At 41.0% G+C, this 26,583-nt stretch overlaps 1 protein-coding gene across 1 annotated transcript in view; it reads right to left on the reverse strand.

Annotated features, from left to right (window-relative positions):
• Position 1: 1 nt before the first annotated feature.
• atm (ATM serine/threonine kinase) overlaps positions 2 to 26,583 on the reverse strand; it is a 31,514-nt gene continuing 4,932 nt past the window's right edge. The window contains exons 10-63 of the mRNA XM_042486751.1: positions 26,151 to 26,522; positions 25,850 to 26,053; positions 24,987 to 25,088; positions 24,629 to 24,863; positions 24,409 to 24,540; positions 23,319 to 23,444; positions 23,095 to 23,184; positions 22,775 to 22,961; positions 22,466 to 22,659; positions 22,309 to 22,388; positions 22,059 to 22,214; positions 21,491 to 21,566; positions 20,982 to 21,124; positions 20,781 to 20,898; positions 20,509 to 20,679; positions 19,783 to 19,958; positions 19,424 to 19,667; positions 18,881 to 18,996; positions 18,605 to 18,731; positions 18,311 to 18,510; positions 18,029 to 18,203; positions 17,382 to 17,540; positions 17,131 to 17,263; positions 16,753 to 16,848; positions 16,482 to 16,653; positions 16,250 to 16,391; positions 15,879 to 16,055; positions 15,069 to 15,246; positions 14,850 to 14,955; positions 14,507 to 14,659; positions 13,568 to 13,676; positions 13,166 to 13,254; positions 12,953 to 13,055; positions 12,717 to 12,865; positions 12,482 to 12,586; positions 12,277 to 12,396; positions 11,656 to 11,890; positions 11,359 to 11,529; positions 10,441 to 10,560; positions 9,435 to 9,652; positions 8,665 to 8,872; positions 8,433 to 8,558; positions 8,150 to 8,290; positions 7,794 to 7,932; positions 7,292 to 7,374; positions 6,930 to 7,070; positions 4,529 to 4,645; positions 4,180 to 4,329; positions 3,846 to 4,011; positions 2,742 to 2,828; positions 2,315 to 2,429; positions 1,658 to 1,721; positions 605 to 747; positions 2 to 471 (exon numbers count right to left, since the gene is read on the reverse strand). Coding sequence (XP_042342685.1) covers positions 291 to 471; positions 605 to 747; positions 1,658 to 1,721; positions 2,315 to 2,429; positions 2,742 to 2,828; positions 3,846 to 4,011; positions 4,180 to 4,329; positions 4,529 to 4,645; positions 6,930 to 7,070; positions 7,292 to 7,374; positions 7,794 to 7,932; positions 8,150 to 8,290; positions 8,433 to 8,558; positions 8,665 to 8,872; positions 9,435 to 9,652; positions 10,441 to 10,560; positions 11,359 to 11,529; positions 11,656 to 11,890; positions 12,277 to 12,396; positions 12,482 to 12,586; positions 12,717 to 12,865; positions 12,953 to 13,055; positions 13,166 to 13,254; positions 13,568 to 13,676; positions 14,507 to 14,659; positions 14,850 to 14,955; positions 15,069 to 15,246; positions 15,879 to 16,055; positions 16,250 to 16,391; positions 16,482 to 16,653; positions 16,753 to 16,848; positions 17,131 to 17,263; positions 17,382 to 17,540; positions 18,029 to 18,203; positions 18,311 to 18,510; positions 18,605 to 18,731; positions 18,881 to 18,996; positions 19,424 to 19,667; positions 19,783 to 19,958; positions 20,509 to 20,679; positions 20,781 to 20,898; positions 20,982 to 21,124; positions 21,491 to 21,566; positions 22,059 to 22,214; positions 22,309 to 22,388; positions 22,466 to 22,659; positions 22,775 to 22,961; positions 23,095 to 23,184; positions 23,319 to 23,444; positions 24,409 to 24,540; positions 24,629 to 24,863; positions 24,987 to 25,088; positions 25,850 to 26,053; positions 26,151 to 26,522 — 8,020 coding nt within the window. The 3' untranslated portion in view covers positions 2 to 290. The remainder of the gene's footprint in view (positions 472 to 604; positions 748 to 1,657; positions 1,722 to 2,314; positions 2,430 to 2,741; positions 2,829 to 3,845; positions 4,012 to 4,179; positions 4,330 to 4,528; positions 4,646 to 6,929; positions 7,071 to 7,291; positions 7,375 to 7,793; positions 7,933 to 8,149; positions 8,291 to 8,432; positions 8,559 to 8,664; positions 8,873 to 9,434; positions 9,653 to 10,440; positions 10,561 to 11,358; positions 11,530 to 11,655; positions 11,891 to 12,276; positions 12,397 to 12,481; positions 12,587 to 12,716; positions 12,866 to 12,952; positions 13,056 to 13,165; positions 13,255 to 13,567; positions 13,677 to 14,506; positions 14,660 to 14,849; positions 14,956 to 15,068; positions 15,247 to 15,878; positions 16,056 to 16,249; positions 16,392 to 16,481; positions 16,654 to 16,752; positions 16,849 to 17,130; positions 17,264 to 17,381; positions 17,541 to 18,028; positions 18,204 to 18,310; positions 18,511 to 18,604; positions 18,732 to 18,880; positions 18,997 to 19,423; positions 19,668 to 19,782; positions 19,959 to 20,508; positions 20,680 to 20,780; positions 20,899 to 20,981; positions 21,125 to 21,490; positions 21,567 to 22,058; positions 22,215 to 22,308; positions 22,389 to 22,465; positions 22,660 to 22,774; positions 22,962 to 23,094; positions 23,185 to 23,318; positions 23,445 to 24,408; positions 24,541 to 24,628; positions 24,864 to 24,986; positions 25,089 to 25,849; positions 26,054 to 26,150; positions 26,523 to 26,583) is intronic.

Below are 26,583 nucleotides of genomic sequence, written 5' to 3' on the forward strand. Positions count from 1 at the left end.
TTGAAAATGGTCTAAAGAGGAATAAACAGAAGGATCTTTTTTCACCAAGCTTCTATTCTGAAGCTTTTTTTTGCATAGTGTCTGACCATTTTTTTTTAACTACGTGGTGATATTATGCCGTCACTGGATAACTTCTCTTGCAATCCAGAATATTGCAGTAATTTGACTTCTTAAAGGGGATTTCTCCTGCACAAGCAAAGACCAGGAACCTGCCTTTACTTGGAGAAAACGAAAATGAGTCCATTACACTTGATGCCTCCAGCAGAAGCTGAGTTTACCTTCTCTCAGGTCTATACCCAGGCCTGCCAGCCCGGGAAGAGCCTGCTGAGGTTTTTAGGGTCCATGGCTTGTTGGATCAGCAGGTTGACCTGCCCCCCCACGCTGAGCACCGTGCCCTCCTCAACCCCCTTCAGTTTCTCCTGCAGCCTCAGCAGCACCCGCTCTGCTACTTTGTTGAAGCTCTGACTGTCACTGCAGGAGGAAGAGTACGAGGTGATGAGACAGAGCTTTACGAGAGATAGAAACACTGCCACAACATCACTGAAAGGGCTCTCATTTTGGAATCAAAAGATAAGAAACCAGTTCTCATTGTCTATTGTAGCACCTGGATTTACAGTGGTTGTCTATGTCATCTCCTCCCATGGTGGAGCTGAGCGTTGCGTTGAGCTCCTGCTGTTCGTCGTGCTGCAGGTAGAAGGCCTTCAGTGGGTTCATGGTCCAGTCGAACAAAGGGTCATACAGCAGCACCTGTTATGCACATTAACACATTTTATACCACAGTCTGGGTTCATACTCGATTCTGATTGGCTGCACGGTGTCCATTAATTCCTGATAATGGCCACCTGCTGAGGACACTGACAGCTGGCTGGATAACGAGCAAGTGTTGTTAAACATACTATCATTTTTTATAAACTCTTTTTATTCGTGAAGGCAGGACAGATACAGCAATTTCAAGTGATTACAAATCACATAAATTTTCTTTCACAACCCCCCACCCCCCAAAAAACAAAAAAAAAATAAATAAATAAAATTAATACAAAAAAAAAAATACACTCGTCAGAGAATTATTTACAAAGAATACATGATGATGTCGGCTTGTAAGGCAGTACAGATTAAGGATGCATGAAAATATTCAATTATCATTAAGTGACAGTGTTCAATTATTTAATATCACATGCACTGAAAAGCATTGTATGTATGCAGTGTTATTGACTTTCTGGCTAATAGCTGAAACAAAGGGATCTGTAATGTAAACAGACAAAATATATCACCCATTATCTAAGACTCGTCCTGTTTACTGGAGGAGTGAAAAATGTTCCTATTGCATAAAAACCTGATTGCATGATAATGATTATTCTGATTATTAGTCAAACCCTTAGGTGTTTATGGCTTGTGATAAACTTTTGATGTTGATTTCAAAATACATTAAAATATAAATCAAATGTCTCCGTTTTGTCCCTGTGACCATGGTATGAGCGGGATAACGGAGTTCATAATCATGAATGAACAGCCTCCTTGTCTTTGAATAATAACTAATAATGAACAACTCGTCGGGCATTGTCCCTTCCAAAACACACACAAAGGCAATGCTTAAGACGTAGAAGTGCCACTGATAGTGATACTAAGAGTGTTCGTGTGAGGTGTCCTGTGTTCTCACCTCCACAATAGTCAGCAGAGCCTCCTCAGAGCTCCTCATCACCTCCATAGTCTTCTCACAACATCTGACCAGAGTAAACAGGCAACGTTTCATTCAGTGTCTTTATTCATCAGAGCGACCGTAACGCTACCACAAAGCAGAGTGTTTTATAAAATAGTTCTGCAAGTTGATCTTTTACTCTGTAGTGGCATGAATATAAAATAGTGGCTGGCTGCAGGGTAGGACATCAATCCTGAACTGTTATGGTATGTTTTTTCTGGAGTAATGCTGAGTGTGTATTTTGTAGTACCAGTGCTAGTTTTGTGGTTAATGGGCTGAAATCTTTACCTCAGACGGAAAGAAACACCACATGAAAACATTCTTACCATAAATATTGGCGTATAAATATCTGATGTGTATTTATTTATTTGTTGATTTATTTGTTATTGTGATCATTTCATTTTTATTCTTGTAGAATTTTTCCTCTTTTTCTATTGCTTTTTTTCTCTTCTTATTTCAGTTACCTGAGTAAACCTCGATGGGGGTTTGTGCATGGGTGTATTTGTAAATGGCCATCAAGAATATACATGTGTTTTTAGATGTTTATATTTTGAACATATGAATGAAGTTGTTAAAATAAATTAACAAAAAAATGTGATTACATCTTGTGCTCCTCACCTCCTGAAAACTCCCTCCACTCCAGTGATGCCCATCCCATCCACAATGTCTCTTGACAGTCTGAAGGGGACAGTCTCGGGGGTGGGGAGGATCTTCCCCTGTTCAAAGGCCACGCCTGAATACCAAGAGCAAAGAAAAGTCAACAGAGTGTGTTGGATGAACACAATGTATTCGCAAAATCTTTGAATTTAGGGTTTTAAAGAGTTATGCAGTTTTCTGCATTTTAAGACAAGTGTCCATACAGAATTTCATAATTGTTAAATCAAAGAAGTGTATAACAGCTCTCTCGCAAAGTTACACAAGACTGCTTTGTCGTTCTTGAACTGCAGCAGCCTCAGTATAGTCAGCAGTTGTTTGCACAGCCTCACCTTTTCTGAAGTGAAGAATAAACTGTTTGCAAATATAAAAGTGATGAAAGGAATTTTACCTAAATCAATGTGCACCAGTTCAGCAGTCTGCTCATCAACCAGAATATTCTGGATGTGTCGGTCACCCAGGCCTACAATGTAGCCAACTGTGGACACAAAACAGAAAAGTTGGCAATTCTTTTGATTAAATAAAAGGAGGGTTTTCTACGGACAAATGTGTGAAGTTTCAAATCCCCACCGTGTGTTATTATATCACAAATACATTCTTTGCTAAAGAAATGAAAAAATGCCTTTAAAAGGTATGTTATATATATTTTTCAACCTGAACCCAAGGTGACAAAGCAGAACAATATTTGAAATTGGTCCAGTATTGAGTAAAAGGGCTGCAGCCAGAAGCAGCAAAACAGGCTGCAACGTAACTACCACTGGCACTATGTTCACTTGTTCTTCTAAGCGTAAAGAGTAAGATCCTATTTTATTTGACCAGAAATAGCCCTCAAATGCCTACTGGCAAACCCACCAGACTCCAGCTAAATAAAGAGAAATTTTAGTTTGTATAGGCTCAGCTTGTTTTCACATCTAACTGGGTGAATTGGGGGTTTATTACATTCACAACAGAGTTGGTGATTTTTAAACAGCGGAAAGACAAACCAAGTTGGCTTTTGTGAGTTTTATTTTGTTTCTGTCATCTTTGAATGAAGTGTGTTTTATGATGATAAAATTACTGTTTATTTAAATGCAGTCTGGTGGGTTAGGTGATTGCAATTTTGGGGTTGTTTCTTGTTTAAAAAAAAAAAAAAGTTGGGATCCTTTTTTTTCAATTATGTTGTCACACACTTGTTATTACAGCGTGAGCCTGTCAGTGGTAAAATCAAGCACTGATGGTGCAAACATGCCCCAAATATTAACATTGCAGCCTGTTTTGCTGCTGCCATCTGCAATGCTCCTTGCTCAATACTAGACTAATTTAGAAAATTGTTGCACCATTATTCAGTGACACAAAAACATGGGAAAATAGAATCCAGCCGAATGTACCCTTTAATAACTGCAATCATCTGTTATATGTCTGTGTCACAATTATACCTATTTTAAGATGACCTGAGAGACAGTCTGGTGTTGAATTGAAGACAAGACGTGGGCTGAACATGCAGTGACGTCTGTACCTATAGAAGAAGTGGCAACGCTGCGAGTGTAAGCCAGCCGTTTCTCCATCCACACCGCGGGGTCCAGGAATCGTTCCATACAGAAATACCTGAACACTGGCCTGAAGTTTTTGCACACCTCGCCGTAGGCCTGGAGCTTCTCATCAAACGCCAGCTTCTGAGCCTCCTACAATGACAGCATGACGGAAGATTAACAGGAAAGGGTTTTAGCTACTTTTTATGGATAAGGAGTGCAATTTTAACATTCGGTTCAGAGATCAATTCAAGTATGAACACTGGAAAAGACCCTCAGTATTTGTGTTTGACTGCTGTATCTCTTCCATTACAGCTGTACCATCATCTTCCTGCGGCAGGCAAGGTTGGTCCAGTCCCGTGGTCTGAAGCGTTTGTGAGCTCCTTTATTGGGATCCACCAGAAACTCCCCAATGGGCACCGTGCCAGAACACCACTCCAACACACCGCTACGCTGAGAGAACGGCACCACCTGGGAACAAGCAGACAGAAAGTAGGTGATGCATGAGTAAATGTTGTTTTTTGCTTTGATACTCTCTTTAAAAAAATAAGGGAAACAAGTAGATGACAGAAAAAAAGATGAAGGGGGATATGCAACAGAACAACCCAGTCCTGATTTATTATTCTATTTGAATTAAAGAGCAAAAAAAAGATGAAATAATGTGTCAAACCTTGTATCGTCTGATGTTGAGTTTCCTCTTGCGTGTGTCTGTGTTGCGCTGCAGCAGCATGGAGCACATGCTGAAGACCTGCTGCATCACTGCGTCCTGCCGCAGGTCATCCTGACCCTGTTCACACAGAGGGCAAAGGTCACCGGAAAAGGTATAGGCTGCAGTCGAATACCTCTTTTTGCTTAAGAAGGTTCCTAACTGAGTGAGATGACTCAGAAGTATCTCAGCGGCTGCCATGGTAAAAGCTGTCGAATTCTCCTAATATTAAGGAAAGGTGCATCAGTGCTTTCTTTATAATTTTCCTTAGCATAGGATACACCAGACCATCCTTTACAAAAGGAAAGGAGAAAATTCCAACCCACAATTCTTTGCGGCAGCAACTTTTAAAGTGACGCGCCACATCAGCCGCTATTTGGGGAATCAGCTGTTTTATTACATCACAGATCCACAGTCTGTATGAGCCGAAACATCAAAACACAATCACATCAACACGAAGCTGTTTCCTGAGCTGAATTTAGTCGATTTTTTTTTTAAAAAACATATTTGTTATTGCTTCTTATGTGCTGTTTAGTTATGATATTTTTATCATGTTTTATGTGTATTTAATATTTACTACTGGCTGTTTTCTATAATAGAGCTTGAAGCGAAAATATTTCATATCATTATATATCTGTAACAGGAGTGACAATAAACATCTATAGATCATAATCGGCACATTAACCAGAAAACAAGGGGACGTTGTTTTCAGTTTATCATGTTTGAAACTTAAGAATGATCATATGTACAGTAGTGGGTCTAACAAATCATACATAATTTCATTTTTATTATTTTCATAAAATCACATAAGGAATCATGATGATAAATATGAAGGAAAAGGAGGGTGAGTGTGAGCAAACATCTCGTGTGACAACGTTACATTTCACTTCTGTGACTTACCTCACTGTTTATTGTAATTCTCACCTTGGTAATGACGTATTAGCTATTTTTCACCAGGTTGTCCTTTATAACGTGCATGAAACAACGTGGTGAGTACACACAGAGCGAAGTAGGTGTGATTAAGATAATAACGATAACAATAATGATATTAATAATAATTTGCATTATAGTAATGATCATAATATTAACACTCAGAATTTATGGCACACCTTTTAAGAGCCACATTACAAAGGGGTTTAAGAAGGCAGCAAATAACGTTTTTTTAAAGAAAACATATATAAAATAATTGCGAAAAAAACACCTTTTTTCTGCATAAAAGTCAGTACAGAGAGGATGTGGTTTTTGTAGTCCATCATGTGAACATTGTAGTTCATTACAGCAGACCCACGCCAATAACATCCACCATTGCATCATCACAGAGCCGAGGAGCAGAGCAGTCAGATTCTCTAAAAACGCAATCGTCTTTTCCTAAGTCCTTATGAATTCTCCTTAACATCTTTCCTTGACCTCATGACGTTTTCTCTCGAGGTTGAGGAAAAGTGGTTAGGAAAAAAAATATTTTCACTTTTCGACCGCAGCCATAGAAAACCACAGGACCCAGAGCTCAGAAGCTCATCATGAGCACCGGTTTATTTGTGAGCTCTAATATAACAAAAGAAAAAACACTAAAGTCATTCAAATACAAGAAAAGTGTCTTCTTCTGTCATATTACCTCACTTTTTCATGTCCTATCAAGTTCAAAAGTGCCTGTAGAATATAAGGGACATATTTTCCAAGGTTGAGCAACAGCAGGACACTCAGAAAGTGTCAAATATTAAGTGTGAGATTCATTAAATTTACCACGAGTGTGCCTGTCCTACATCTGATTCATGATTTAAAACAATGTCTAAATATTATACATTTCTCTCCATGTGACATAAAAAAGGAGGGGAAAAACTCATAAATATATCAATAGCATATTGACCTAAAGACAGTTTCCTTAAGGTAAAGATCAGGAAAAACTGTTATTTCACCATGACTCTACAAAGTGTCTAAGTGGTGAATTATTAGCCATTAAGTGTTCCCGCAAACACGCTCACACACACACACACTTATACACCCCCTGAAGAATGTCCTCATTACAAAGGTGTCAAAGTAATCTAACAATCATTGTATTTGTCCTGGGACAAAAACAAGATCAATCATTGCTGAACTGAAATGGAAAAGAACTGAAGTTGAAAGTGAGCGGGTTCCCCGTCAGGGCCGGTCAGATTTTAATCACTCGTGACAGCAGCTTTAGCTTCAAAGAGAGGGGATTTGTTTAATCGAGAACACACACATGCTCAACAGAAAAAAAAAATTTGTTTGTGCATGTTCGTAGGGTAACGCAACCTCACGTACGACAGGGAATCAAAGGCATGCTTCAACACACACACACACACACACACACACACACACACACACACACACACACAATGTCACCCACCTTGACCAGTTGTCTCCTGCTCTTCCCATCAGAGCCGAGACAGTCGATGATTTTGGGCAGGTTGACTCCTCCGGCCAAGTGGTACTGGGGCATGAAGGATCTGACAGTCACCAGGTTGTCATAGCAACCGGATGGATCCACCTATTTACACAATTATTTTACAACGCACATTTGTCAAAAGATATCGTCCAAAGTGTTAAATATTTCAGTGGACTTATGGATGAGCTGGTTTGGTCTGGAGCAGTTTCATGTCGTGTACCGTTAATAATCTCATAGGACAGAAACAAAATGATCAAACACTGATTTCATATCACAAGACTGCGTGTATACAGGTATCAGACACTTATAAAAACATGTTTAACCTTGATCTCCATTGTGGGGATGACAACCTCATCCAGGTTTTTGATTTGCATGATGGGCTGATCAGCAGGGATGGGAATAGCCTCTAAAATGAAAAAAGGACATAAAGGAAGACTTTTCAGACATTCCCCCCCTTTTCACAATAATGAAACAGAAATGGAAAACTAAATGTAGCATCAGGATAAATCTAATCTAATCTAATCTAATCTAATCTAAATTTATTGACATTTCCAGGAGAAATCTTTGGTAAATTTTATTTTCATTTTGGTTTCCAAAAATTCTAAATATACCAAGATAATCATCTTTTAAAATGAGTTTTTTTTCCTTCAAATTAAATATAATGTTCAAGGAAGACAAGTTCAATAAACGCATGCCACAATGAGTAATGTTAAATGATTGTTTGGTCAAAATAAATGTGAACATTTTTGCCATAATTGAGCAGCTCTTTTTTAAATGTCACCCAGTATGTTTGTTTATGTGCGTCACTGTGCTCTGACCACTCACTCTTCTCCGTCTTGTGCTTGCTGACGTCCATATAAGCCAGAGTGATGTAGGCGTCACACAGACGCTCGACCCCACGGACCATCTCGCCTCTCTTTTTCCTGATCACACTGATGATTTTCCGGGCCACATCTGAACGCTCCTACGGCAGAGAGACTTCACGTGTAAAACACATCTGTTGCTGTTTAAGGCGCGCTGAAGAAAATTACTTTGGAAAGGTGAATGCAGGATTTGACTGCAGTTAATAACTTGACACAAGATTGGTGAAGAATAAAACTAGCATAAACTAACTGATTGATAGAAAAACAATAGGAGAATGATGATTTTATGCAAGAGATAATATCTAGTGACAGTCTCACCAGGTCAAATGGTGAGGGCTGCCGTGGAGCACTCTTAGTCAGGCGTGTCTTGCAAAAGGTCTCGTCTTTGTTAGCGTTCACCAGGGCGAGGATGATGAAGAGTGTGTGGTGAGGGTGCTCCAGAGACGCGCGGCAGATTAGCTGTGAGGAGAGAAAACAACTGAAGCGGCTGTTCTTTAAATTGATGTTTTGTTTCCAGCAGCTCAGGAACTGAGAGACACTGGTTGGACTAACTTTCAGCTGTATATTCTGCGTCTTGCGTATTAAAAAAGTGTTGCATTACGTCAATGAGAACATCATGGAAGCCTGTATCCTGAGTGATGCCGGTTGCCATCTTGGTTCCCATGCGAGCTGCCAGTTGGTACATGAGAGGCAGAAACTTGTAGGAAGGAATCTGCTTCACCCCTTTCTGGAACACAAAACAAGTGAAGGTCGTTTAAAGCTCCGAGTTTCCCCTTTACAGAGTGACTTTCATCCCAAACTCAAATCAAAGCAACTTTGGTGTGTTTCTCTACCTTCATCGTGTCGTTTACGGCCTTAACGTCAGCATTCTCCAGCCAGAGTGAAGCCAGGCGAAACACCCAGGTGTCGTGCTCCTCGCCCTCCCCCAGACACTGGATGTAATTCTCCACCGCCTTACAAAGGAACCGCTGTTTGTCCGCCTGCAGGTTGGACAGTGCCTTCTCATCAAGCTCCAGCTCTCTCTGCACCTTTATTGTGTACCTGTGAAGTCGGAGGAAACGCACATCTATCAGTTTATTCATCTAAAACTAATGCGGTCAAGATCAGGAGAGCACTCCGATTATAGCATTTTTTTATTGCCATGCGTACGTTTCTGGCCTGATGCCCTTCTTCAGCGTTAACATTCGACAACATCACAAAGAGAGACAGAAATTATAAGTCCACACATGAAAACACGTACAGTACATCCCAGCAGGGGGAGCCAACATTTTTATGGCACAGAATCTCAGTAATATGTATTTCAATCACAAAGAAATAAGACTTTTTAAAAAGGTTGTGACTTAAAGGTGCATTCAGCAATTCTAAGCCAAAACGTCTCCTCACATTATCTGCTATCTGTCCATTCTGTGTGCACTGAAAAAAATAGTGTTCATACACAAGATAGGAGGAGGGCTGTGGATGAATAAAGATAAAGACAGTGCGAGCAAGAGGGACACTAAGTCTGACTAATGTTAATGTGCTGATCTCTACAGTGCATTGTCAACCATCTTTCTCCAGTGTCGCTGACTCCACGTTTAAACAAGTGGAAAAAAGTAGTGCAGACCTGTTGGACATCACTTTACGCTCCCTCATCAAGTCCACTTCTTCTTTGGCCTTCTCCAGAAGCGCCTGCTTGTTCTCAAACTCAGAGGAATTCATGTATTTGTCGATGCTCTGGTACTGAGCATCAGAGAAGCGGGCCAGAGACAGGAAGGCCTCAGTCCGCTGACTCTGCAGCCTGGAGTCCTGAACACCCGATTCCCCCTGAATCACCTCCACCGCCTGAAAGAACAACACAGAAGAGAAGTTTACAACTTCTCTGACGGGCAGTAATGAAATGGTACCGACAAGAAAAACTAAAATCTAAGGTAAAGGTATCAAGGTAAAAATAGAGGACTAGTTCTACTGGAAGCACTACTGAAAGGTTAGTTGGGTGGCCACATTTAAAGACACACTGTGATATGCAAACATACACACACACACATATAAATAATTTAATTTTGTCCATATGAATCTGCCATAGCCTGAGGACACAGACTGTAAACTTGCAGAAATGTAATATTTATGTCTTTGGGTCTACTCCTAATTTAACTGGACATAAATAATTCATGTGTGTGTGCATGAGTATGGGTGGCCAGACACTGCTGGGCTGATGGGTAATAAGTCATTTATTTCTCTGAGGGAGGCCTGCTGCATGTGCACAAACATGTGAGTAATTCAGGGTGTTTGAGAGATTTATCATCAGTTATTAGACATTTTATGACTTTTTAGATTCCCGTTTGCCTGGTTTGCGGGCTTTTTCCACACATATGAAAATGACGAAAGAAAAGCATTAATTTCTTTCTTGAATCTGTGCAATTCCATTTTCAACATTTTATGGCTTTTCTATGAACTGTAGACACCACCATTTGTAGAAAAACTGTTTTATCTTGTTTTTTTTTCCTGAGCAGATTTCCATTTAAATACTGTAAGTCCTACAACTAGGCTTGTCAATAAAACAGGCCGATTTTATATTTTATGGATGAAGTATCACATAGAGCTTTATATTTTATATTTTAGCTTCCTCTTACCCTCTCTAGGTACTTCTCCAGAATTACTCCAGGGCTTTCCAGGCAGGTTTCAGCCAGCCAGTTACCACACAGCCTGAGGCACTCAGTGTAGACCGGGGCCAGAGTCGGATTCATGTCCACCTGGGGAATAAAAACAAAACTTAAGAGAATAATTCAATTTACTTGTTGACATTTGGGCTTTTATTTCACCTTGTCTGCTGCATGATAATGAAGACGAATTTTTGACAAATAAAGAACAGTGTGGAGGATTACGGGGGATTTACTGGCATCTGGAGGATTGCAGATTGAAACCAGCTGAAACTTCTCCTGGTTAGAATTCCTTCAGAGATCATTTTTCACGAGATCTTTTCTGTGAGCCATATTATCTGCAGAGGTCTCCTCTTCTCCAAAACAAATGCATCAGGTGATTAAAACTGGTAAAAACACTAAATAAAGCAGTTCCACCTTACAAATCAGTGTTTGGCATGTAAGAGACAAGCTGCTAGCCCAGCACCCTCTAATGTGTTCTCACCTAATTTCTGATCCAGACTTTAAGGAGTTTTTTATTGTGTTTTGAAGTATGCAGAGGTCTCTTCCACTTCAGAACAAATGGACCAGCCAACTGGTAAAAATGCTGAATAAGGCAATTTCAAGTTAAAAAAACTTTTTTTTTCCTACGCTTTTGTCACAGACGGGTTGCTAACGACAGTGGCTACACTACTACAGTGGAACTTTTCTTATTTTCAGGAGATTATACACTAAAGAAACACACTCGTATTACCTTTTATTCCATTTCTGCAAAATATCCCCCATAAATCCTAAACACTAGACCTTTAAAAATGTTCCATAATTAAAACAAGTTTTTTACTTCAACAAAGATTGAAAATATCCACATATTGACTTTTAGAGCTCTTTGATTTGAGTATTTTTGTGTCTGACCTTCTCCTCGAGGTTGTTTATCATCTGTCTCAGCAGGCCCAGGGCCAGTCCCTGCTCTCCCTTCACCCAGAACACCTGGGCTTCCTCCAGTTGCCACGACAACACAGGGGACGACGCCCAGGACCCTCCACCACCATGCTGCTTCATCTGGAAGACTGCTCGCTCTGCCAGCTGCACAGGAATCACGACACTGTGATGGTTTTGTAGGTAACCGTTCTGAACACTTGGAAAATACACACAGCACACACATTGAAACACACACACTCACTCACTGAAACACACATGCTCAGATGCTACCTGTGTATTCCCAGCCTTGCGAGCCAGCCGGCAGAGCTCCATGAGGTGGTCAGTGAGGACAGAGCTGAGGTACCGGGTGCTGTCGGGGTCCCCCGCCCTGGACATCAGGGTGTTCTGGGCCACAGAGCGGACAGCCAGAATCGGCTCCACCAGAGCAAAGTCGCTGTCAGCAAGCAGCTGAGAGTGCTGCCGCCACTGACGGCAAACCTCTGTCAGAGTCAAATCTGAGAAGGGCCTGATGTAAAAAGTATGTAAAGAAAATCAAAAATACTCAATTTTGTATTTATTTGATTTCACTTATTGAACTGTAGATTTAAGTATACTGTAAATGTTTTTTAGTTGTTTGTTTGGTTTGTCATTTATTCATTTTTCTGTATTTATTAAATACATTTTTTAAATATATAAATTTTAAAAGGTCATAAGTCAGGGAATGTTTTATCATTAAAAAACTTAAAGAAAACAAAAAAAGTTTTAAAAAATGGAAAAAAAAAGTAGACAAAAATTATTAGGAATTGTGTCAATAAAATCACTACAGTAGACTTCTCCATCAGTCCTCAAGAATCCTCCATGTGTTAATAACTATGCTGCACATTGATATTAAAGTCTGACTGTTGATATCACCTTGAAAAGAGCTGTTTAACACTCTCCAGCTCCCTGATGCTCTGCAGGTTCCTGAGAGTCGGGTACAGAGAAGACACGGCCTCTAAACTGCCTCTGCACAGCTCCTCCACATCCGCACCCCTGTGAAAACACACAAGCACATCGATTGCAAGCGGAGAATTTAATAAGAGCTAAAATTTGAAATTTCATGATATGTTTGCCATACCTGGCCTGTTTCATAGTTTCATCAAATATGGAGAACTCTTTGTCCCTCAGCGCTTGCAGGGAACAAAACACTGATTCATGAAAGCCGGGTCTGGATTTCTCACTCCTGATACAACAAATAGATTAATAGGAAAATAGATTTAAGTGACACATATACCTCTGATGGGTTACAGTTGTGTTTTGCCTAAACAGGCACCACGCTCTCAGCTTTGTGTTTCTGCCCCCTGCTGCCTCACCTCTCCGACAGCTCACAGTCCCACTGAGTGTTCCTCCAGGCCGCCTGGAAGCGGAGCTCTCTCAGCTCAGCTCCCCACTCCACCCCTTCACTCTCCAGACCCCTCATGTAGGTGGCGAGGATGTTGCTCAGGCCGAAGTTCTGCAGGCCCTGTTGGTGCAAACATTAGCACTGAAGAAGTTGATCTGAAAGCACTAAAATATGACATAAGAATTGACTTTTCTCTCATTATTTTACCTCCACTATTCCTACTTGTCGAGTGACCTCCGGCAGAGTAGAGTGAAGGTCGTATGAAGTCAGGGCCTTTCCCCACATGGCCTCATGCTCATAGGTTCGAATCCTTTAAATGAATGTGACAAAACAAACTTTTTAGTTCTGAGAATGACTGAACACTGCAGGGAGCAAATAACTCTGTGAAAGGATGCAGGCCTCATTAATCTATTTGATTACCTGGTCAGTGGACTGGTCATCGTCTCCCCTCCACAGCCATACAGACTGTCAGGCTCACCGATGCTACGATATACCTCAATCAGCAGCTCCTGTAAAACATAAGACAGAGTGGAAATAATTCCTTCAATATACATAATACAGTAACCATGTACTGAATCGAATACTATTTTGCAGCCATTTACAGTGTTGTGTTGGACCACTTTGACATTCAAATGCATGTTTAGCTGTTGGTCATTAAACTGGACTCACTATGGACAACAAACAATCTAAGTTTAACTGTTTCAGAGGGACATTTTTTAGAAATACATGGCGGAGAAATCTGGCTTAGCTATTGCTTTGTATTGTTAGTTCAGAAAACAAAAAATAACAAAATAATGACAAAATAATACGTAAGGAACTGACCTGCAGATTGATATTGGTGTCTTCTCTACTCTTCTCAGTCAGGCTGAAGATGGTTAAGTTCTGACTGTTCTCTTCAAAATTGATCTTACGTGTAGCTCTGGACTTGGATCTGCAGATTTGGCAAAAACATGAATTAAAGAGAAAAGTTTCTGGATGGCATTGGGAAGACAAACAGTCCAGTGGAATGGCACGTTGGTAAAACGATGCATGCATGACAAAATTTGGCAATGGTGGTGCTGTATACATATAAATATACATATATGTCTGTGGTACAAGCCGTGCAGGGGCTTGTCCTTCCATGACAGCTCCTGCTCCTCCTCCTCATTCCCATCATCAGGCTTCTGCTGCCTCAGATGTTCACTTTGCAAGTCATCACTTGGGGCCATCTTCCTGATGTTGATCTTACATGTGATATATTTGTCCAGATTGCTAATGTTTTCTCTTTTGTGTGAGGGTGCTATGTAACATCTGGTTGTTAACTCGAATGCCATCTGCCATTGCTGGCATTCTCTGCCCGTCTCACCTAATTTTACAGTCCTGCTCTTATCCACTAAAATAATATCCTGTTCGCTGTCTCCCTGATGTGTGTAAATGCACCATTAAAACTGTCAAAATACTTTAAACTTTATTTCTGGATAGCCTCTTGAGATTAACCATCTTGTTTTAGAGGGGGTCCAACGTAAAACACGCAATACAATACAACAAAAAATACAAAAGATTTTTAAGATGATTTGTTTAGATGCTTTGCATCATTACTTCCCTCCAATAAACTCAAAAATCAGCAAAAGAAAAAAAACAAAAACAAAAACATATTGTTAATGATGCAGAAAGTACAGATTTAACATTTAATGTGTATGAAAAAAAGTGTAAATGTCTTAGTTTTACACATAACTAGACATCAATTAAAATCCCATGGTGATGAGTTAAACTTGTGCATACCTTCGACTTTCTTCCATGTTAGCTTTGATCTTATCCACGTAGATCTCAGTGTACAGTAGAGCGGTGAAATGTGCCGAGCAGGACTGAGCAGCTTTGGCCACCTCCAGGTAGTTCAGCTCCAGCCAGAAGTTTGAGCCACACACTGTGGCACAGCTGGAGGGAGGGTACAGTGTTTATTAACCAAAGACGCTCCACACACTGCACGTCTGTTCACATGCACCTCCACTGACAAAGACGCACCACTTTTCCATAGCACGACCAAAACAGAGAAAGTACAGGTTCAGTTAGTCAATTAACAGTTAGTTTTATCTAAAACATATTTTATTACAATAACAGTGCAAACCTCTCTACTTCCAGTGGTCTCTGCTGATGTCTCAGATAGTCAATAACAGCCAACATGGTACGCAGAGAAGTTTTGTCGTACAAACCCGGGCTGACAGTGTCTGACTCTGTAAAGAATAATACAGACTAATCATTAAAAAAAATCCCAGAGACTCCTGAATGTCGACAGATGAAGGGGCAGATACATTTTCATTGTTATATGTCACACCTTCAAACTTACCAGAGTCCGAGTTTAGAGGTGTGGCAGAGCGGCTGGAGGCCTGAGAGCTTCTCAAACAAAAGCTGAAGAAGTCCTGGATGTGGGAGGAGAGCAGCTCCCTCCATGCACCATTAGAGTCATCTAGAAGGATGGAATGAATGATGAGCGGCAGCAGCCTCTGACAGCAGTCCACCCTCACCTGAAGACAAGAGCCGCGGTTAGATCTGGAACTCTGATAAACTGGTTGACGTTACAGTATAAATGTGAACCACAAATGCACTAAAGCACAGATATGAACTCTTTGAAACCTGGATTAACATCAGTTTTTCTTGTGTTCAGACTTTTGAAACATTGAGAAAATTGGCTGAATTTCTTTAAAAACATGGTTAAAAAAAAGCTACATGAAATGTCCCCTGAATTGCAAAAAAGATTAAAAATTGATAAGAAATTACTATTAGTATTAGTTTAAAAAAAGAGAGCGAATCATTAGAGAAATGTCATACAACTAAGAAAAATAATAAGAAAAATGTATTTCTAATTGTTATAACTATTAGACATTATTTATATTCATTATTATTATTTTTATTTCATTTTATCTATTTTTTCAGGTAATTTCCTGTTTTTGCTGTTTTTTTTCTTTGTTTGGCTTATTTCAGGTTATTTTCTAATAGGTTTTCACTAACTTTTGAAGGAAATCAAGCCAATTTGCTCAGGTTTAAAAGGGTTAAACACAACTCAAAATGCAGATACTTTCAAGCATTTTAAAACTGTATATGTAGGCAGTCAAGTTATAAAGGGTAAGAGCTCTTAAGCTAATGTCCATGTGCTCACCAGACAGAGTGGTCGTGACAGCAGCAGAGCTTCACTCCTGACTCCTCCGCTGTCGAGCAGGGCGGTGCACAGAGCCTTAAGCCAGGCTTTGTGGCTGCCCGCCTGGGGAATCCAAAACTCCTGACTCTCCAGCTTCCCCTTCGCCTCCGAACTCTCCTCAGCACTCACAGCTACCACCTAATCAAGGACGACAGTCAGTAGTAACTGAGCACACAAAGATGTTACAAGCATACACAAAACACATACTTGTATTTATAACATATAATTGAAGAAGTGTTTTTCCGTCTTTGAGAGCAGAGGGCTGTTGATCTTTTTTCTTCATTTTTATGTACTCATATTGTAAATATGGTTAAAACATTTTCTAAACCCACCTTCTTCTTGGCCTTTCTAAAGGGATTGAGGTAGGCCAGCAGGGGGTCTCTGTTGTCTTTGTGTTGTTCCCAGAAGTCGATGCCAGACTGAGTGGCGAGGATGCTCCTCACACACTGAGCGGCTGCCTTCCTCACCTCAATACTGGCAGACAACCACAGCACAGAAAACAGTGAGTATCAGTACAAGCTGCTCACACATCATTTGATTACTGAGGTCCAGGACTCAGCATACCGCTGTTGAGTTAGTGCGTCGTTCATGCAGTTCAGGATGATGTAAAGACACTGGGACTCGGTGGAGGTGAAGAGAGACACAGCCTTTTCATAGAGGGGGTCTCTGCCATGAAGCAGCGCGATGGTGGAGAAATCCACAGGACCCAGTTCCCCCAGACAGCTGCCTGCTGCCTCTGCAGGAACACATTTGTTTAAAATCTTCTAAAAGTGAAAATCTGGGCACGACTGAAAACACAGCGAACTAACCCGCTGAAAGTTATTTTACTAAATACCTAAGATGTCGGCTCCTCCAGGATGGTTGGCTGCGAGCTTACAGAGCTGCAGCAGACTAAGAACCAGCTTCACCAAAACACTGTCAGTGGGATCAGCTGCAAGGAGGACAGAGAGAGAGAGAGAGAGCAAGCTCATTCGGGGCCGATTATCGGGGCCAATATTTGGCATTTTGCCGGTTAACTATATCTGCATTTTATCTTAATGATCGGCAATAAAATTGATTTATGAAAAAGTGTGCATGTTACACTCAACCAACACCAGGAAGGGCAGTCTGCAATACATGCAAAAAAAGTGTCAGCATGGTAGGGAACTTTTACTTTTTTAAATGAACATGCAACAACTTTCTTATGCATAAATCATTTTTTCTTATGCCTCACCATGGCACTCTTTAAGCAGCTCCCTGATCTGTGCCTTGTTATCATGCAGCTGTCTAGTCAGCTCCTTCAGCCCTTCGAGTCTGGTCAGAGGTAAGGAGTCACAGGACGTCACTGACAGGAAGTGGGCTATCTCCTGTAAGACGGAGACAAGGAGGATTTAGATCTTGTTGGATGTAGGATTGATCTGAGGAATTATCTGTGTATGCATAAAAAAGATATAGGATACTAATACATAGATATTAGTTTATTACCTGTCTCAGTGTAAAGGTCCCAGTGTTATATTTGAGCTTGTGCTGCGTGGACCGCAGCTCTCTGAATTCAGGGAGGTCAGGAAAAGGCTCCAACCTGCTGATGGCTCCTTTTAACTTCTGTTGATTTTCTATTACAAGAAACTGCAACAGACTGAGTACCTGGAGGGCAAGAGAGGAGTAATAATGGAAGTTGGGGGGTTGCAAATGCTTAAGGAAGCAGATATTTCTAAAAGTGCAAAACAATGATACACGTCTAAAAAAGGGTTTTGAAAGATGAAAAAAGGGTACGAGATCATATAGATCCTAGAAACAATTATTTAAAAAGGAGCAACAGGTCAACTACTGTATCTGGATGCAAAAGTCCAAATTCTACAGTATTCTGTCTTTTTAAAGTGATTTTTTTTTTTGCATTTCTATGTGGCCGTAAAATTTAGAAAAAGTTTTTCTAGAGCCCAGTGTCCATTTGTGAAGGAAGTGGGTGCTTTTTCCACTGTGTAACGTATACCATGTCAGTTTTGCACAATTTATGCCTTCTTGAGTGCATAAATTTGTTGCATTAATCTGCATTTTTCATTAATTACATTGAATCTACATTTATTCCACAAACTTGCAAAAAAGAAAACCTAAATTGACTCCCTGTCACTTACCTGCTGTGAGATGGCAGGCCGGCTGGTCACCTGAGCTGTCAGTGTCCCAACGATGACCTGCAGGTGGCAGTCTAGAGCATCATCACAAAACTGCAGAGCCGCCTGACACACAGAGGTCAACAAGTCGCAGCACAGAGAGAGGCTTCGGTTGGAAACTTCATCACACTGAAGTGGCCTAAGAGTGAGAGGAAAACACACACCGGTTTGACTTTGTGGTTTGTTGTCTACATAGCATGTGAGGTACCACATTTGTGCTACTTGTGTACTTTTGTGTGCACCGACCTGCTGTTGATGTGATGAATGAGTGTGTAGATAATGTCTCTGAGGACAAAGGCCCACGCTCCTCCCAGGCCGTCCTTCACCTCTTTGAGCAGCAGGTTGACAAACAGGTGATACATGAGGAGGATGCGATGACGTTCGTAGCTGTTGGTCGTCTCCGCTGCTCTTTCACAAACTGCCAGCAGAATCCTCTGGATGGAAATCTACAGCACAGACAAGGGTAAGAATAGTCAAGAGCAAAAATAAAAATATTGATCACTGAAAAGTCAAATAGTTCCACATAGGGGAACATCTTACCGGAGTTTTTGAAAGAATGGCCACCAAAGACTTGTGGTTTGCACTGTGGCACTTGCTGAGGTAGTCCAGTGTAGCTTTAATAACATAAGAGCTGAAGTAAGGTGGATTTGGTACAGGATCTAGTTCCCTGTAAGACGTTAAACAGTTATTTAGTAAAACATCTTTCTTTAAAATTCAAATTTATAGAAAGGCAAAGTAAATTGGTAAATATATAAAGAAATAAACAAAATGGACTAATATGAGAGAAAAAGCATGCTAAATCTTGAAGACCATTACCCTGTAAAGCGCGTAAGATCTCCTCTGTCCCCCTCAGCTCCACTTCCCTCATACAGAGTCATCAGCAGTTCAACCACGATATCCGGCAGGTTACTGTGGATCAGGATGTCAATTTGCTGCGAACACATGCACAAACATGGGGACAGATGTGACACACAGTCAAGTCAATGTCTCATTCATACCATCAGATCTTTATTCATATGTGTTGCACACTGCATAGTCAGTTGAGCCTGTGATCCTGGTAACGTTTTGTTCAGTTTAGGCTAGCAGCTTATTCAGACTGGGGCAACATATTCTGGAAAAAGGAAAACCTATAAGAAAAATATGCAAAAGTCTTTTGACAGATGTCATGTCGCACCTTCTAACAGTCATGAAAGTCATTTCTCACAGCAGATAAAGCTACGGTGACAATTTCATGTGATTTCAATCAGCCCTCACTTGGTCCTGAAAATGAAAAATATGCCCAGAGTGCCTACATGTGCAGCTGCATAAATAAATCAGTCTAACCTGACATGTGGGCTGATGTTACGCAGTTATGTTTACCTGTTTGCCCAGACAGCTGGCGTCTTTGAGCAGGTCGTACACTCTGTGCGCCTTCTCTCTCTGCTGTGCGACCTGTGAATCCTGGCCAGGTGAGGCAAAGTACGGCAGGATGTTGACCATGATCTTGGGGAAACAGTCGGCCAATAACTCTTTCCAGTCCTTCTCAATATATCTGCCGATAGACTTCACCTGTTCAAAGTCATCCAGGAAAACCAGGTGGGGGATCAACACCTGGTAGGAAGAGCTACGAGGAGACAAGTGTTGGATGTTAATATATTCAACCCTTCCTTCACTGGGTTTTACTCAATATAAGTTGGATTTGTGATCTAAGATGAAATTAATAACATTTATTGACTTACTTATAAAACTCTTTCACCGTGTCGTGGTCTAGGAGGGCGAACGGGAAAGATCCAAGAGTGTAACGATCGTCAGACTGTCTCTGCGCCAGCCACTCAGCTACCAAGTAGTACAGATGAGAACTAACAAACGTTTTCACGCTCCTGTAGCCGATTACTCTGGATACACTGCACAGCATCTGTGGCAAAAAGGACAGAAACAGCTCGTGTCACTTTGCTTTTTAAGTATTTTGTTTCACAGCACAAAAGTCAACATTTTTTAGGTTATATACTGATGCATAAAAAGAAGCTCAAACAGAAATACAAAAGCTTACTCAAGAATCAGATTAGTGACGCAAGGTTAGCTTCTGATGTCAATGAACTTGGACGATGCAGTCAGACCTTTAAAAATCCTTCACATACATTTTCACTTTAAGGGGACGTAGATAATTTCTCCAGATATTTAACTTTTTAACTATTTATTGATTGCTTGTTATTGTTATCGTGTTATTTGTATTTCTTTTGTCTAGTTTTTAGCATATATGTATATTTAAATTGCTCTAATCTGTTTTTACTGTTGGTACTGAAAGCTGCTGAGACAACCAAATTTCTCCACTGGGGATTAATAAAGATTTAGCTTTTCTTATCTTATCTTATCTCTTATCTTATTTTCTTTCACTCACAGGCCTGTCTAAATTCTATTCTTCTTTTATTCAATTTCCACAGTGCACAGTGCCCTAAAATTGTTACCTTTTTGATAAGCTGGTCCTCTATACTGTTCTCCTTGTAGGACTGGAAGAGGGCAAATAGAGACTGTTTTTCGCAGACTGGGCTACAACACAGCACGACACACAAACTCTTCAACAGGGTGGCCTTGCGGTTAAAGGACTCGTCTTGCTGGTCCTCTGCAGAGCTGCCTCTCTAAGTATGATCACACAGAACAAGAAGCATTGGAGAAAGCCAAACAGAGACGCACAATGCACAGATGAGAAACTATTCCTGATTTATGACAGTAAACTTACTGGGAGCTTCATTCCTTCCTGAGCCTTCAGATAAACGTTCTCGAAAGCTGCCTGCTGGTGTTTAAGCGGCAGCATCTTCCTCTTATCTGGACTGTCAGGTCTCATCTCCAGAAACAACCTCGAGATGCAGGAGGGTAACGGTGACAATCAGATCTATGATGATGACATCTTGTGTAATCAACATCTTTCTGTAAAGCATACCTCTCCACTGACATGGCTACCAGCATGCGGACCTGATGGTGGGCATCTGCGAGGTGAGATGGGAGGATGACAGACACCGGGCGATCTTCTTCTCTGTCAGGCCCTCTAATACTCAGGACTGCCCACTCACAGCACGGGTCAGCCTGTCAGAGAGGAGAGCAGTTATAAACATTAAAATAGGTGCCAACAGAACTAATATACTAACATTTGACTGAACCATTAAGAGGATATACAGAAAAGGTAAAAAGAGAGTGAATGTTGTGGGACATTTTATTCTCTCCGGTTTTGATGTACGGTGATCAATCAAAAGTGAACATAAAATATTGAAAGCAGCTTAAATATTTTCACTGAAAAACACCCTAGTCAGTTAAGAACCAAGTTTTCTTCCCTGTCCAGCTTATTCATTCAGAATCAAATGAAAAAGATTTTTAAAAAACTAAATTCCATTGTTGTGCAGATATACACAATAACTTAGCAACAGTATTTCCTAAAATTCTGTGAGAGCTCACCTCCAGCAACGCAACCAGACATCTTACTAGAGCAGCTCGCACAGCTGCAATGCACTTTCCAGTTTGGCTCAGGAAACTGAAACACAGCAAAGTGACTGCGTTTATATCAGAAACTGAATCACACAAAAGTTGCAGACAGATTATGACTGAAAGTGTAAAGATATTTACAGAAAACCCTGAAACATTTTTCCAAGTCTTATACAAACAGTGTATATAAAGATGGATGGCATGACAGCTCCCCAGAAGTGAAACTGAGACATCTTTATAGCCCCCTGGTGGCTGTCTGCAGTATAGTCCATAAACAGTGTACAGTGGGAGGAAGTGGAGAAACAAACATCTTTTTACTCACTCTATGGTTTAATACGGTAGCCATCCCTAAAAACTGAATTAAAAATACTAAAAAAGAGAGGAATTTTCTTTCCTGACAACCAAAGGAGGCACATTTTACACTCAATCATCCTCCTTCACAGACTGAAGGCTCCTTGCCACAGACAGAGGCTGTATTTTAGGACATAATCTCTTACAGACCAACCCTAAATCTGCTCATGTTGCAAAAAAAGCTACTAACCAGAATCCAGTCATCACTTGTAGCAGAGATCCCTGAACATGTCTCATCTCCTCCAGCGTGTGGTGGGTTTTCCCGAGGCTCATGATGGAGGGTAACAAACCCAACAGGACAGCAGCGCAGATCTCTTGGTCTTGACGGTACAGTGAACACAGGTCCCTGTAAACACAGCACAACAAACAGGTGAAATGCATTAAAAAATGTATTTTATGAGAGCAGAAAACATTCATTTGTGACAGAAAGATTTCCCTACCCTACAGGACGAAGCAGTGAATCAAATTCCTCGGGAGAGAGCGAGTCCTCGACAGGAAGCTTCTTCAGCAGGACAAGATACTGGAAAAGATATCAAAGTTCATCAGCTGAACCATCATTTCTGCTGAAACCATGACTCCACAGCAGCAGTTACCCACCATGTTGAGGTGCAGGGCTTTGCTAAAGTCCATCTGCTCGGCCATCAACAGCAGCCTGCGTCGCACGTCCTGAGGTTTGAAGGGCAGACCGTGGACGGGCTGGATGGAGCCACACTCGCACAAGAACTCCAGGACTGCAAGGAGAGCCAGGTCGTGCTGGGCCAGATGATCGCCTGCTAACAGGCTTTTTGCACCTGACAGAGGAGAAAACGATTTTTTAAAATCTGTTATCCACTGACAGGATGATCAGCGACTTTCTTATCCCAGAAGAGGCACAGTTTTACAGACGAGGTCGTGATCCCTTCTTACCTGGCCCACAGGAGGCGTCACTGGTGTCCCCTTTCTGTCTGTTGGTCCCATTGCTGCCACTGTGGGACTCTTCGCCCTCCTCAAACAGGTCAATGCCGTCCCCTTGTTGAGTTCTGGTCACGTCGCAGTCGTCATCCATGTGATCATCTTCATCCACAACACCAACTCTCTTCAAAACACTGCTTAGCTGAAGATGTGAGGAACAGTAATTCAGCCTGCCAGCTTCTTCAGATGAAGGTTTCCATTTGTTTTATCCTCCAGCCACAAACATCTTTAATCTGCTATGTACTTCATTTGCAGTAGATACATTTGTCACCTACCAACAGTTTGCAGATCTCAGCCAGTTCAGTGAGGAGACTGGCCGACAGAATCATGATGAACAGACTGGATGAGACGGGACAACCATGATCCTGCAGAGGAGAGGTCAAAATATTTACTCCAAAATAACATTATATATCTGTTCATCCATAAATTGATTAGATTAATCTGAATTTTGTATTATTTCAGCATTATGCATAGTTTGTTGATGGATGTTTTTTTCCACCTTGTTTTGTCTGCTGGCTGACTGTGTGCACAGCTTCATGACGGATCTCAGCGTACTCATGGTTCCTTCCTCTGTCATCTTCACTTTCACACTAGAAATAAAACCGCTGAAGTCCTGAGCCAGGGCCTAGTAACAAAAAACACACCGACAACCTTAAAGAGTAGGTTTGGGAGTTTTCAACCAACCTGGAGGCTATTTTTCCATGTTTTTGTGTCTAGTTGACTACCACTTTGAAATTGGTCCAATATTAAGTGAGAGTGCTGCAGCCAGAGCTGCAAAACAGGGTGCAATGTAACTACTCTGGGCATGTGCGCATAATCACTTTACATCCACTTAAGTGCTTGCTTTTGCCAGGATCAGATTATTATAATTGCCTGACAATATTATGGAAAAGATCCCTAAAGAGAAAACCTTTTGTTAGGAAAGATCCCTTTGTTTAACCAGTAACAGCCCTGAAATCACCATCACACTACCCACCAGACTACATTTAAATAAATGGTTATTTCAGTGTGTATAGACCCAGCATATTTACATATCTAATTGAGTTTATTTCAACCAGAGTTGGTGACTGGTGGAAGAGTGGAAAGACAAATCAAGATGGCTTTTGTGAGCATTATCCTATTTTTGTTGATTTTGAATTAAGTGTGTTTTACATTGATAAAATTACTGTTTATTTATATAGAGTCTGGTGGGTTTGGCAATGGCGATTTCAGGGCTGTTTCCGATTAAACAAAAAAGTCTGTCTATGTAGAGGTCCTTTCCATAATGTTGTCAGAAACTTACAATGACAATCTGAGCCTGTGAGTGGCGATAACAAGCACTTACAGTGGACTACACTTACGGTGCACAAATAACACAAGTGGTTTCATTGCGGCCTCTTTCAATCAGTAGTGAACCACTTCAAGTAATGGTTGTTCCATCAGTCATTTAGACACCAAAACATGGAAAAATAGGGTTCAGGTTGAAAAATACTAAACTTAACCTTTAAATTCTTCAATGCTTTAGCGAAATGTTTTAATGTTTATAAAGCTGAAATGATTAATCACCCAAGGATGGAATACAAATCTGCAGCGATGCATCTGAATAATACCTTGGCTTTGGTGAAGAGCTGTGAGCGGCAGGCCTCTTCCTCAGTCAGAACCCCAGTGGACACGTAACCTGCTAGAACACCAGTCAGCAGACTGAAACAGCGCACCAGACACTCTGGAGGGGTGGACTGAGACTGTTGCAGAGAGAATCAGAATAAATACCAGTTTGTTACTGTGATAGTACACAGACATATAAACACATAAGCATTAACTTCCACTCACGTCAGGAGAGTAGCAGTTGAGTAGTGCGTCAGCCACACAGAGCAGGGATTGCTCCAGCTTATTTCTGAGGAAGGGGACGGCAGCAAATTGGCCGTCAGTCAAAGCCGTTTTCACTGACTCGTCAGTCTCTCGCTTTGGTGAGGGCAGCATGTTGAAGCCGAACTGTAAATACAGCCTCTCGATCTCTTCCAAGTTGTCTTTGGCCGTGGATGAGGTATGTTCTTGTAAATAGGCACTAGAAAAAAAAGTAACTGTAAGCTTAATTACACTATTATTAAATGATGAGATAGATTTGTCATCATGTCTGTGATTGATACTCTGTGTACTCAGTGTGTGGGATCAGGATTATTCCCCTCACCGCTCCACTCCTTCGGTACCCAGCAGAAATTTCAGGCCAGCTCGAGTGTCTTTTAATGTCAGTGAGACCAGGATGTTTGCTATTAGATTGTGAGGAAAGTCTCTGCACACAAGATCATAATAAAGTAGAGGTGAGGATCACAAGTTTCGTAACAATACAATGTAGTATTGTTTCTCTGCACAACAATACAATATTTGCTTATCACACAAAATCTACCACGATACAGTTTCAATTTGATTCAAATCAGCGTCCTGAGATCGATATTAGCCAATATCAGCAACTACCCTCATTGTATTTTTATTGGCTGCTTAAAATTATACACCAGGCACTAGGCTGTTAACACTGTTTTAATGTTTAGGAAGGAGGTGTGCTTGGACAGAAATGGCAACACAGACGTACCATGGGAATTTCAAAATAATGGCGAATTTTAAATATGATGATATGTATAGATGTTTTCACTTTGCACTGAGATTTTATCGATACATCAATGCAGAATAATTGTATAGTTATACGCTTATAATAAAGCAGAAATTCAGACCTTTATCTAAAAAACACAGAAAAATAGATATAGCTTAAAGAGAAAAAGATTTATAAAAAAAAGTGACACACTTTTAGGTATCTGAGAGCTAACCTCCTTTTTTTGTATTTTTTATGTAATTTTTAGTTATTATTATATTTAGTGATTTATACATACACACACATACACACACACACAGACACACACACATATATATATGTATATGTATAGTCTCAAGATATTACAATTTATTTTTCTTAAATAAAAAAGTCTCAAACCAGGACAAAATTATCTACAAAGTCAGATAAATCTACACTTCATATGTAAAAGCAAACAAAATGCCAACCTGCAAATGATAGGGTGAGGTCTGGAGATATCCTCCATGTCATCGCTCTGATCCGTCATCAGCAGCCAAGCTATCAGAGACTCCTTCAGGTTCGGTGACGCAGATCCCTCTGTGACCCCCACATAGTCCCAGCCGGAGCTTGAGATGATACTTTTAGGGACGGGACACTTGAGCAGAGCCTGGGTTAGACACAGAGCAGCACCCCTGTGAATAAAGAGAAAAAATGGCTACTAAAATAAAAAAAAAATCACACAATTATCATAGTTACAGATTTTCAGTACGAACTGAAAAACAGACTCACTGAGACGGTTTACACGCTGATCCAGAGAAGAGCTTCCAGAATTCTCTGTCCATATTGATTAGTCCACCGTGGACGATAGCGCCCAGCAGGTCCAGGCTGAGGGCCTCTGTTTGGGGTGAGCTGACCCCTCGCAGTGCCAGGGCCCACACTCGACCCCACAGCCGCATCAGCTCCATCCTGTGGACTTGGGCCCTTTCCGAGTAGCGAGCCTGGCAGCGAGCCACCTCCCTCAGACAGCGCAGCACATACGGGCCCCTCTCTCCTCTCCGCTGCTCTGCCAGGAGTTGGTACAACATGGACAGCAGCGGGACCAGCTCCTGACTGGGCATCATGGATGGGTACTTGGAGGTGAGCACTGCAGTGATCTGCAGCCTGAGAAGAGGAAAGAGGGTTTGATTAACTTTAGGTAATTCCTGATCTTGAGTTGGTACGA

Source organism: Plectropomus leopardus, chromosome 5 (genome assembly GCF_008729295.1).
Source record: "Plectropomus leopardus isolate mb chromosome 5, YSFRI_Pleo_2.0, whole genome shotgun sequence".
NCBI lineage: Eukaryota > Metazoa > Chordata > Actinopteri > Perciformes > Serranidae > Plectropomus > Plectropomus leopardus.